The 13,050-nt window shown below is 38.8% G+C and overlaps 1 protein-coding gene across 3 annotated transcripts in view; it reads right to left on the bottom strand.

The window, feature by feature from the left end:
- Nucleotides 1-13,050, bottom strand: part of sfi1.L (SFI1 centrin binding protein L homeolog) — a 38,189-nt gene that overhangs the window by 15,111 nt on the left and 10,028 nt on the right. For all 3 annotated transcript variants that reach the window (XM_041566548.1, XM_018261650.2, XM_018261633.2), the window contains exons 10-22: nucleotides 12,233-12,303; nucleotides 12,040-12,132; nucleotides 11,788-11,885; nucleotides 11,644-11,710; nucleotides 10,400-10,530; nucleotides 9,290-9,371; nucleotides 8,766-8,944; nucleotides 8,082-8,157; nucleotides 4,623-4,718; nucleotides 4,469-4,545; nucleotides 1,726-1,828; nucleotides 1,555-1,651; nucleotides 1,317-1,477 (exon numbers count right to left, since the gene is read on the bottom strand). In XM_041566548.1, the coding sequence (XP_041422482.1) occupies nucleotides 1,317-1,477; nucleotides 1,555-1,651; nucleotides 1,726-1,828; nucleotides 4,469-4,545; nucleotides 4,623-4,718; nucleotides 8,082-8,157; nucleotides 8,766-8,944; nucleotides 9,290-9,371; nucleotides 10,400-10,530; nucleotides 11,644-11,710; nucleotides 11,788-11,885; nucleotides 12,040-12,132; nucleotides 12,233-12,303 (1,331 nt within the window). The remainder of the gene's footprint in view (nucleotides 1-1,316; nucleotides 1,478-1,554; nucleotides 1,652-1,725; nucleotides 1,829-4,468; nucleotides 4,546-4,622; nucleotides 4,719-8,081; nucleotides 8,158-8,765; nucleotides 8,945-9,289; nucleotides 9,372-10,399; nucleotides 10,531-11,643; nucleotides 11,711-11,787; nucleotides 11,886-12,039; nucleotides 12,133-12,232; nucleotides 12,304-13,050) is intronic.

Below are 13,050 nucleotides of genomic sequence, written 5' to 3'. Positions count from 1 at the left end.
GCTAAAGTTAGGGATGCACCGAATCCACTATTTTGGGATTCGGCAAAATCTCTGAATCCCGTGTGAAAGATTCAGACGAATAGCGAACAGAATCCTAATTTGCATATGCAAATCACGTCTGGGAAAGGAAAAAGTGAATGGTGCATGCAGCACACAGTTTAAACAGGTTTTTGCTTTTGTTTTGGGATGAATAGTCACGTGATTTTAATGATTTGGTTCAGCCGGGTTAGAGAATTTGGCTGAATCCTGCTGAAAAAGGCAGAATCCTGGCTGAATCTTGAACCAAAACCTTGATTCGGTGCATCCCTACTAAAAGTCCAGGCAAATGTGCTCTCGCTCTCTTTGTTTTAGCAAATGACATTGTCAGTAGCCATGCAGATTTGCCCTCTGACTTAGAACACAGGTGGACGGTATCCTGTCACCTGTACTAAATATTAAATTATCAGATCTTAAAGTTGAATTATCGGCTTATCGAATATCTATTATGTATATATATTAGGCGATAAAAACAACACTGAACTCCTCTAAAAAAAAACATTAGCAAGAAGGCATGCTTCTTTAACTTTAAGGCATATACTGTACATTCCATTTATTTACTAAGGTTTACCTTTAAGGTAGAATTGGGATATAAAGGCAATTTATCTTTTATATACGTAGTTGTATGAAATTAGGTGTAGATTCCCTACTCATATTTCTTTAGAGGGCCAGCACACTGTAAATACTCTGGCACACAAAGGGCAGGACAGCGATTGCTTATGCTATGTGATCTTTCAGAGAGGTAGCGAGCCATTCTATGAATATGTGGTCATGGAAAGTTCAAAATAAACTGGCAAGCCTGAGACCACGTGATTGCTCTTGCTCACAGGCAAAGCCAGATTAATGAGGGTGTAGTTAACAGTGTCTACCAAATCCAAAGATCATATATGACCTTATTTCAGTGTCAGCAGACTTCACTATGGTATTCATTCTAACAAAATACTACAGCTAGACCAGAAGCAACTAAACTTAACATCTAGAGCTTAAGTGCACATTGGTAGTATCTGATCTGAAGATGATCTTCCAATGCCTATTGGCAGAAATGCCTATTACTGATACAGTTTTGCAATGTATCCAAACTATGATAATCTAAAAATTCAAGCAATTAGTGTAATGTTCATCATTCAATGACCAAAGTATGCATGAAAATAATAACAATAAAACCAACCATGCATACATGTAAGAGCATTGCAGAGCATTTGGACAGGAAATGTAACATGTTCCAAGAGAGATGCTGCAAAATCTTAATGGGAATCATATAACTTGCATAAAATTCTCACCGTTTTCCTTAAGCACTGAGCACGATAAGCTTTCCATTTTCTCATGCAATTCTTCAGCAAAATTTTCACATGATGCATTGTAGCCGCCTCCATCCTAACACGAAGGTCCATTGTTGTGTAACTTAATTGCCTCCAGTGCATAAAGAAGCATTGGAGTTTTCCTGCAAAAGTTTGAATCTTGATCATACAATGAATGATTTGCTGAACTTTTAAGCTTCTAATCATGCATAAACCTCACTTTTTTGTAGAAACACAGTTGCCTCTTTCACTTTCTCTGCCTTCTTCTCCCTACAATGTGCCAAAACAGATGCGGTGTCTCTCCATGCACGAACAACCTATAACATGGATTTAGTTACATGCAGGACATAAAAGGAATTCACAAAGAAGAACTGCTGAGAATTTAGTTTACCTTTATTCGAGTTGTAGCACTGTAGTGAATAATTGCAAGTCTTTCCTGCCTTCTCTCCAGAATCTGAGAAGATGCTTGATTCCTCCAGGTGCACAGTACAGCTCTATAGGGCAAAAACCAGCATTACAACCTGAACTCTTTAGTGATTTGCTAAGAAAAATCCTTCCATAAATGAAATGCATATGGTCAGATTAGGGTCAGACAGCTATGCCCTATTAAAGGGATACTGTCATCGGAAAACATGTTTTTTTCAAAACGCATCAGTTAATAGTGCTACTCCAGCAGAATTCTCCACTGAAATCCATTTCTCAAAAGAGCAAACAGATTTTTTTATATTCAATTTTGAAATCTGACATAGGGCTAGACATTTTATCAATTTCCCAGCTGCCCCTGGTCATGTGACTTGTGCCTGCACTTTAGGAGAGAAATGTTTTCTGGCAGGCTACTGTTTTTCCTTCTTAATGTAACTGAATGTGTCTCAGCGAGACATGGGTTTTTACTATTGAGTGTTGTTCTTAGATCTACCAGGCAGCTGTTATCTTGTGTTAGGGAGCTGTTATCTGGTTACCTTCCCATTGTTCTTTTGTTTGGCTCCTGGGGGGGAAAAGGGAGGGGGTGATATCACTCCAACTTGCAGTACAGCAGCAAAGAGTGTTTGAAGTTTATCAGAGCACAAGTCAAATGACTTGGGGCAGCTGGGAAATTGACAATATGTCTAGTCCCATGTCAGATTTCAAAATTGAATATAAAAAAATCTGCATGCTCTTTTGAGAAATGGATTTCAGTGCAGAATTCTGCTGGAGCAGCACTATTAACTGATTGATTTTGAAAAAAAATTTTCCCATGACAGTATCCCTTTAAGGTAAACAGATTTCACTTTCCTTGTGTCCTACAAGCCCATACTATTCTACACTACATTTGTGCTAGCTGAGAACCTAGTAAAATTATATCTCTCTCTCTGCTAACATGAAACATCACTACACTAACTTAAATTCACTGTTTGTCAAGTCTTAGAGTGTGAACTGATTCATGATGCTTTATCAATGAAGCATGTCTGTTGTATTACAGTAAATGAAACAATACATAAATACTGTAATTCAATTTACACCATAGAAGTCACTATGCTACAAAAAAAGTCACACTTGCAATATTTACATTTAATGTAAGCATAAAAATGTATTTCCAATTACATGCCCTATACAGAGATTTTCTTTTTTTGCAAAAAAAAAAAAAAAATTTTAAACTGTTGGTTGAGGAATTACAGTAATTAAGGGAATGTTCAACAAATGATTTTTATTGTTACAGGTATAGGACCTGTTATCCAGAAAGTTTGGGGCGTTGAGTTTCTAGATAAGTGGTCTTTCTGTAATTTGGATCTCTATCCCTTAAGTCTGCTAAAAAATCCTTTAAACATCAAATAAACCCAATAGGATTGTTTTACTCCAATAAGGATTAATTATATCTTAGTTTGGATCCAGTACAAGCTGCTGCTTTATATTATCAAAGAGAAAAAAAGGAATCATTTGAAAAATGTTAATATTTTGATTAAAATGGAGTCTATGGGATACGCCTTCCTGTAATTTTGAGCTTTCTGAATAATAGGTTCCCATACAGATCCCATACCTGTACTATTATTTTTAATTACTACATTTTCTTTCCAAGGCTGTCTGCTATTCATCTTTCAGTTTGTCGTTCAACACACTAGGGGGCAGATTTACATAGGGTCGAATGTAAATCCTTCGACTTCGAATATCGAAGTCGAAGGATTTACCGCAAATAGTTTGATCAAGCGATCGTTTGATTCGAAGGATTTTAATCCATCAATCGAACGATTTTTTTGCAACCTAAAAATTGTTAGAAAGCCTATGGGGGACCTTCCCCATAGGCTAACATGGCACCTGGGTAGGTTTTAGGTGGCGAAGAAGGGGGTCAAAGTTTTTTTTTTAAAGAGACAGTACTTCGACTATCGAATGGTCGAATAGTCAAACGATTTTTAGTTTGAATCGTTCGATTCGAAGGTCAAAGTAGCCAATTCGATGGTCGAAGTAGCATAAAAATCATTCGAAATTCAAAGTTTTTTTTCTTCTATTCCTTCACTCGAGCTAAGTAAATGGGCCCCTAGGAGTCATTTATACAATAGTGCATACAAACAATCTGCCATTTTTTGCAATCTGTATACTGCATTCTGCTAATCGCAAATTGAGCACAGAGACCTGCGGCTAGCCCCTTGAATAGAGTGCTGCTTGCATTAGGCAGAATGCAGTACTTCCTGAGGCGCTCTTGCACCCCTTAGTGCTCTAGCACTTTTTCCTTGGGAAACATAAATTAGTACTGTCTGCATGCTTGGATCACTAGGACCCCTAGCAGCAAGTTAACTAATTTGAAAAGCAAAACGTTTATCACTCAAGAAAATATAAAACAAAATCCAAAACAAAGTGCCTTAGAATATCGGTGAATACAACAAACTACTAATCTTAAATGTAATATCCCATTTAAATAGTAAAACAACAAGAATATTTTAGAACACAATCTACAATATTTGAATATACATTTAATAATGACAACACAGAAGGAGATATGATATGCAGTCCATTAGAAAATATGTAGCTAACAATTGGGATCAGCTTTAGTATTTACTGTATCTGTAGTTCTGTATTTTTTAAATCACTTCCTTGTATATGTATATATTCTCCCCAAATCAAACCAATGGGCTCATCTTTGAGCATTGAAGGATAAAACTCACCGCACGATATATTCATTTTTCTGTTTCTCTTTTTCCTTCACTTGATGCAGTATGTTTTGTACACAGACATGATAAAGCTGAAAGAGAAAATTATTAACAATGGGAACTAATAAGCTTTTTAAGTGTGAAAGAGGGCTCTGGCTCACACTCTTACCTTCCATGCCCGAAATACATGTGCACGCAAGCAGCGCTGGTAGTGTAGATCAGCCCTGACTTGTTTTTCCCACTTTACATGTCTCTGAAGCAAAAACTACAGAAAACAAAGTACAAGTTTTACACAGAAGCACTGCTTTTGTTGTCATTGTCTAAAAAAAGACTCCATTGTTATGATACATGTATTATAACACATGTATACAGTCCTCACTAAAATATGCCTTGCTAAAAATCTGCAAAGTAAAGTCTCCTTCTTAGTCGTCTGGCAACAAATCTACTCTTCTTTGGGGCGACTAATCTCCTCAAACTGCCTTCCCGCCGGCTAGAATGAAAATCGCCTTTGTGAGGCAACTTCTGAAAACAAAGCGTTCTGAGTGCCATCCTGCTGGGCGACTAATCTCCCAGAATCTGACTTTCGGTCTCTGCCCTTAGGGACCATTCCAGTGAAACTAGGTTCTTAGAGACTATAGAGAGACAGAGACTTTCAGTACAAGATTTAGGAGATCTATTTGTTCCTGGTGCCAGAGCAAAGCATTGGTAGAAGATAAATTAGTTGTAAGTAGACGTGCTGTGGTCTGATCCTTGCCTCCAGAGGGCAATAGTAAATGGAGGGTGTTTAGCTAAAGAGAGGGGAGTTAAATATCTTCCTTTCAGTGCCTTTCCTCCTAGCGGTGAAAGCTATGCAGTTATGGGACCTGTTATCCAGAATGCTCAGGGCCTGGGGGTTTCTGTATCTTTCCGTAATATGGATCTCCATACCTTATGTCTACTTAACAATAATTGAAATGAATTGTGTCTTAGTTGAGTACAATATACTGTTATTATTACAGAGAAAAAGGTAATCATTTTTAAAAATTAAAAATAATTGAAAAAAAAAATTTGATTATAATGGAGTCTGTGGGACATGGCCTTACCATTTTCCTGAGGTTTTTGGGTAACAGGTTTTCAGATAACGGATCCCATACCTGTCCCCCCCAAAGTGATGCAAGAGAAATTTTATGCAAACTTTAAAAAACTCTGCCTAGTCAAAGCAAATGCTGAATTATGTATGTGTGCATATTAAACTTTCTTTATGCTCCACAATTTACTGTGTACTCTTACATGTGTACAAAGGGAAATTTGCTGGGGAGCCAGATGATAAATCAGCACCCAGATCAGAAATTACATAGTTACACAGTTAAATCGGGTTGAAAAAAGACAAAGGCCATCAAGTTCAACCCCTCCAAATGAAAACCCAGCATCCATACACACACACGCCTCCATACTCTCACATAAATTCTATATACCCATATCTATACTAACTATAGAGTTTAGTATCACAATAGCCTTTGAAATTATGTCTGTCCAAGAAATCACCCAAGCCATTCTTAAAGGCATTAACTGAATCAGCCATCACAACATCACCCGGCAGTGCATTCCACAACCTCACTGTCCTGACTGTGAAGAACCCCCCACGTTGCTTCAAATGAAAGTTCTTTTCTTCTAGACTAAAGGGGTGGCCTCTGGTACGGTGATCCACTTTATGGATAAAAAGGTCCCCTGCTATTTGTCTATAATGTCCTCTAATGTAATTGTAAAGTGTAATCATGTTCCCTCGCAAGCACCTTTTTTCCAGAGAAAACAACCCCAACCTTGACAGTCTACCCTCATAATGTAAGTCTTCCATCCCTCTAACCAGTTTAGTTACACGTCTCTGCACTATCTCCAACTCATTTATATCCCTCTTAAGGACTGGAGTCCAAAACTGCACTGCATACTCCAGATGAGGCCTTACCAGGGACCTATGAAGAGGCATTATTATGTTTTCATCCCTTGAGTTAATGCCCTTTGTTATGCAAGACAGAACTTTATTTGCTTTAGTAGCCACAGAATGACACTGCCCAGAATTAGACAACGTGTTATCTACAAAAACCCCAAGATCCTTCTCATTTAAGGAAACTCCCAACACACTGCCATTTAGTGTATAACTTGCATTTATATTATTTTTGCCAAAGTGCATAACCTTGCATTTATCAACATTGAACTTCATTTTCCAGTTTGCTGCCCAGGTTCCCAACTTAGACAAATCACTCTGCAAAGTGGCAGCATCCTACTTGGAATCTATAGTTCTGCACAATTTAGTATCATCTGTAAAAATAGAAACAGTACTTTCAATGCCCACATCCAGGTCATTAATAAACAAGTTGAAAAGCAAGGGACCTAGTACAGAGCCCTGTGGTACTCCACTAACAACACTGGTCCAATTAGAAAATATTCCATTTACCACCACTCTTTGTAGTCTATCTTTTAGCCAGTTCTCTATCCAGGTACAAATACTATGTTCCAGGCCAACATTCCATAATTTAACTAGTAACCTTCTGTCTGACACTGTATCAAATGCTTTAGCAAAGTCTAAGTAAATCACATCCACTGCCATCCCAAATCGAGGTCCCTACTTACCTTCTCATAAAAATAAATTAAGTTAGTCTGGCAAGATCTACTACGTATAAAACCATGCTGCCACAAACTCATAGTATTGTGATTTGCTATGAAGTACAGTATTGTATCCTTTATTAACCATTCAAAATGCTTTCCTACCACAGACTAACTGGCCTATAGTTTTGAGGCTGAGAACGGGATCCCTTTTTTGAACACCACATTAGCAATTCGCCAGTCTCTCTGCACTATGCCAGACCTCAATGAATCCTGAAAAATTAAGTAAAGAGGTTTGGCAATCACAGAGCTAAGCTCGCCAAGTACCCTGCGATGAATACCATCTGGCCCCGGACCTTTGTTTATCTTAACATGTTCTAGTTTCTTTTGAATTTCCTCATGTGTGAACCATGCATCATTAGCTGTATTACTAGAATTGGGACTATTAATAAGGAAACCTTCATTAGATGGTTCATCATAGACAGGTATATTTAACACCAGCTATTTTCAGTAAAATATTTATCCAATAATGGTGCCATGCACTGGTGGTTTGCTTGTCATACATTGCTTTGATCCGCAATAGTGTTTAAAGGAGAATTCAACCCTTAACCAAAAAAAAAAATCCTACCCCCCTACCCTTACGCAGACCCCCCCAGCCTAGCTGCTCCCCCGGGGAAATGCCCCTAACGTTTTACTTACCCCTTGGTGTAGATTCAGAGATCTCAGGTCACGGCAGCCATCTTTCGGGTCTTTGGTAATCTGAGACTGAGACGGGCATAGTGGCGCATGCACAGTTGCGCCGAAATGGACGGAAATTGCCAAAGAGCCGGAAGAAGACACAAAGACCCGGAAGATGGCTGCCGTGAACTGCAATCTCTAAATCTGCAATGAGGGGTAAGTAAAAAGTTAGGGGCATTTCCCCGGGGGGCAGGTAGGATGGGGAGAGGAAGGAGGGGGGTCTACGTAGGGTAGGGGGGTAAGGTTTTTTTTAGTTAAAGGTTGAATTCTCCTTTAAGAACAGGCTCTGTGAAAAGTAAATATCGCTTACCAACTTCCAGTGGCTCCAGGCATTCTGCATACAAAGCACCTGATGGTGAAGTATGGCTTTCTCCTCTTGAGCTCTCCTAAACCAGACACATGGGGAGGATATTGTTAAGGAAACACATAAACCAATAACTAAACTGTAGCCCTGGTAAAGTCAACCCTTTAAGGACAGGGCCACACCATATGGTTTCTCCACAGGCTGAGAATCTGCTCCCATGCTCCTCTTCTGCTGTGCTACCAGCACCAGAAAACATTACAGCTGCTCAGGTGCAAGCAAACACAGTGGATTTTGGTGCTGAAACATTGATGACATTTTGTGCCGAAATCCACAGCGTCTGCCTGCACCCGAGTGAAGGTAATATTTCCGGTGCAGGCATCGCAGCAGCAGAGGGGCAGCAGGGGAGCGGATTCTCGCCCTGCATTTCTCCGCAGGCCAGATTCGTATGGTGTGGCCCTAGCCTAAAGCTGTTATAAGACTACAAACTGCTATGAATTATAGTTTCAAAACAATAGCAGTTCCAAAGTTTGCCTTGCCAATTCTCTCATCCAAAAACCCAGTATTGCTTGTTTATCAGATAAGTTCATTTAAGTAAGTTTATTTCTTCCATATCCCACAAAATCCCGTATCTGGTATTAGGACCAGATATTGTCTTTTTCAGAACCCAGTTTTCTAATTTGCACTACTTACTCCGCCTTTATCTCCTGCACATGTTCCCTCCATACAGTAATGGCATTTAGCAACTGATGTCTCCTGTGATGTTCAGCAGCTTCAGAATTGCCTTTATTTTCTGCCGTGTGGAGAGCTAACTGATTCTTCCAAGAGTACCAGCATTGTTCTACTAGCCTCCAGTTGAAATGTAGTATAGCCTGGTATGTGACAGTAAAGCAAGCAAAGAAGTAACTGACAAATAACTAACTTGTTTTTTACCTTTTAAAAATACCATAGAATTTTGAATGCAACACTTGTAGCAGTAACCAAAATAACTACTATCTTCTTCTAAATATTAGCTGCAAAAGTGTTTTTTGATCAATATTTAGCTTTAACAAAGGGCACTTTTCTTTGTGTCTAATCACAAGCCATAGGTTATTATTTAATGGAGAATTAACAGCATACAAAAGGTCTGGGGCTTCAAAGCCAATGTAGAGGAGAAATTTGCTACACAGTGTTTATAAAAAATTAGAGCTCACAGTGGTATGAGAACTGAGGCTCACCATTCTCTCACTCAGGCGACACTCTCTCTGTTGATTTAACTTCTTCTGCCATGTAAAGAGTACTCCTCTTTGTACAGTATACCTGCAAAGCATAACAAATCAAGACAAGCCATTGCCAAATGGTGGAAGGCAAAAAAAAAAAAAACGGTATAAACAGGATATCTGAAATATTAATATTATTTGAATATTCTTTTTGGAAAAAAAGCTTAAAATTTACAAAATGTGAATGTAAAATAGAAATTAAAGTTTTAGCTTAGTTTAAAATATCTAATAGTGATTATAAACCTATGTTAGATACATGATTGCATATTATCTGCACACTGCACAAAAAGGATAAGAGCATTTATTTGCACTTACTGTGTTAATCCTGTTCTGTTCAATACAAAAGGGGACATGGAAATCTCCTCCAATCAGGAGGTAGGACACTGCAAGGTAAATTAAGCACTCTTCTACCTCTTAAACCCCTTCCCATCCCCAGAAACCTCAGTTATGATTTGCAAAGACCCGCCAAGCAAGAACTCACAACATATTCTGGAGCTAACAAGGACTGGATGAGCAGGAAGTGAGTGCCTTTTAGGAGGGAATAAAAGGATTTAATGCTAATATTTCGTCCCTTTCTCTCATATCTTTGGTGACACAGGTCCACAAGAACATACGAAAGCAAAATCCAAGCCTTGAATCAAGCTAGAGAACTTTATGCCTCAGTGGTGGTAAATTTTATCAAAACAGTAACATTTTGCATGGACAGACAGCCAAATTGCAGCCTTGCACATCTGTTCTATGAAGGACATGTCCCTGCATACCCATAAAAGACTTCAGTGCAGTGGGCCTTTATTATAATGGAGGCTAATTCTTGAGAGAAATGTAAACATGTCAGGCAGTTTACTTGATCCAAAGAGCAACAGCAGCCTGGCTGTGCAATCCAAGTACAACTTTAAAGCACAGACAACATTTAAGTTGTACAGATATTTTAGGATTATTCATTTCAAATGAAAGGATAAAACCACCTTGGGAAGAAAGATGTACTGTGCGCAACTCTTGAAGTCTGATTATCAGCATTATAGTTTCCAAATATGGAGAGGCATATGCCACCTGCATGCATGTGTGCACCTGTGAAATTCTGTTGCTTTTTCTACCATGTGTCTTGTCTTCCACCGAAGTTCTTGATGTTTTCTCCACATTTGAAAGCTGTGAGGCAATAGGGATTTTGCATAGTGCTTATATGCGGTTTTATTCAGCACCTGAGGGAAAAGAGGGAGAAATTTATCACACTTCCTTTAATATTCCATTTTTCCTGCTACCAAAATTCAGCTTCACAGTCAAAATAAAAGCAGAAGCATCCAACAATTGCTTAAATGGGGTAATATTTAAAGTGGAACAAACCATCATCCTCCAACCCTTTCTAGCCAATAGCCCCCTGCAAAGGTCCACCCAGCACTGGCAAAAAACAAAATTAGCTTGGCCCCTAGAAACTGTGCCTTCCCCATAGCAAAAATTGTAAAATAAGATACCAATGGTTGCTTAGCCAGTCCAGCATTTTTTTGTTCCTAGGTTTTAAAGTTTTTGAAAAAAAAAATGTAAATGTGCATTAATATTTGCAAACATGTTGCTTTGTTACACATTGAATCCTGCAGTAGCTTTTCGTTTTTATTAAAAAAAAAAAACATATATATACTTGTCCAAGAAGTCAACCTAGTCACTCTTTGAAGGAGAACTAAACCCTAAAAATTAATATGGCTAGAAAGGTCATATTTTATATACTGGGCTTACTGCTCCAGCCTGAAGTTTCAGAATCTCTGTAACGGTACAGATAATCATTCAGGCCTACAAACATGTCACAGGAGCTCCCCATCTTGGATTTTGTTAGAAGTCTCAGCGACACTTGCCCAGTGTGCTCTCAGCAGCTGCTAAGCTTGGGGGTCATTGAGGTGCCAATTTGTTTTTAACCTGCAAACTACATACAACAATGCAGGCTCACGGGTAGTACTATGACTAGACTCTGCTAGGGCATTTGACTCTGAAAAGCACCACCCACAGGCAAGACCACTCCACAAATTTGACTTTGGGTCCAACTCTGTGGGTTGGGTTCACATGCTCTACTTGGCTCCCTTAGCACCAGACAGGGTAAATGGAACAACCTCTGTACCTTCCCACTTTCAAGGGGCACCACACAGATGATTTAGGAATTTAAAATGTTGAACGGACATCCTCTAGGTGTCCAAATTTCATGCACCTAAACTAAATGTGCTTCCTAGGAAATATACATTTAAGGTATTTGTGATGGATGGGAGCAATGGAAATAAAGTATGTATTGTAAGATCTATAGATTCATGCTTTTACTATAGATTACATACCTGTTTCCGTTTTCTTTTCTGTCTGTACTGTAACCACATCTTGAAGGACGCCTGCATTAACACGGACCTGAAATTAAGAACATTTCCCATCATCTGTTACCAGTCGTCCTCATTGCAGAAAAGCAAGAATGTGGCAAAGAATACCTGTAATGAGTATTTGCTGTTATTGTCAATGTCAAAAGTTTCTCCTCCTCTTTCTGTTCCAGGCGTAACTTCCATTCAGTCCAATACTTATAGACAAGCTGCACACAGAGCAAACATTATTGATTAAACAGTAAATATGTCCATGCTCCACATGGCCTTCACCCTACAGTCACGTTTCAAAGCATTTTGCCTATAAAGGTTCTGAGAAGCATTTATGTACATCATGTGAGGACATCACAACATTTAGCTTACCGTAATTTGGTACTGCTGGACAGCCTGAAGACTTTGTTGTTGATATTTGCGAACTTGGTTTATATTCTTTTTCAGGGCATGTAATCCTTTTTCCTGTAATCATAATGGACTCAGATATGAGAAATACAATATCACTAAATATACAATAAAAATGAAGAAGCAACATCAGTTACATAAAGATTCAGAAAATTACCATTAGGTGCTTTCTGTGATATGTCTCTGCTACTTTTTGCAGTCTAATATTCTCAGAACGTACCACCATGTCTGTTCTTGTTAAAGACATATACAATTCTATATATTTGAAATGAAACAATATCAAGTGTGTCCTCAACCTTAGAACATAACAGTTGAAGTCTGGATAATTACATTCACCTCTACTGTAGCAGTGTTGCAGTCTCTACTTTCTACTTTGCTTGATTGTGGTAGCAGGTGTTCATTTCTGATCCCCTAATTTAGCCGTTGCTAAAATGTTTCCAGGGCCTGTACATAGAAGCACCTTGCAAATTGTGATCTGTCCTTGTAGATGTAGTCAAACTATTAATTCTTTCTCTAAAATGGCCCTTCCTGTCAGTGCAGACACCATGGGGTTAACTATCCACCTCCGGAGGCAGGACAGAAGAAAAGAAGAATCTCGGCTCCACCCTCTTCATATAAGCTCCTTGCTCCTCCTTTTCCCCTCTGTTTTTTTCTTCTGTCCTACTTGGAGGTTAGGACAGCTCTATATATTTTTTTTTAACTTATTCTTATTTCTAACATGTTTATTATTTTATCCTGGATGATTAAGATAAGTTTTATGCAGAGGGGTACGATGAGCAGAATGAATTCTAGCTCAAGATACCAGGGGATCCCAACAGCCCCAACACCACACTTCAGGACTGGTGGGCTAGAGGAGGGATAGTGACTTCAGGCATGGCACATACCATCTTTTAGAGATCGGGCTGCCATTACCAAGGAACCGCGGACAAATTTATTTTATTCCCCGTAGATCAGAAGCGGTACAGCCAAACTTCT

Source organism: Xenopus laevis, chromosome 1L, assembly GCF_017654675.1.
Source record: "Xenopus laevis strain J_2021 chromosome 1L, Xenopus_laevis_v10.1, whole genome shotgun sequence".
Classification (NCBI taxonomy): Eukaryota; Metazoa; Chordata; class Amphibia; order Anura; family Pipidae; genus Xenopus; species Xenopus laevis.
The sequence above is the reverse complement of the archived record's forward strand: the minus strand, read 5'-3'. Positions and strand labels throughout refer to the sequence as shown.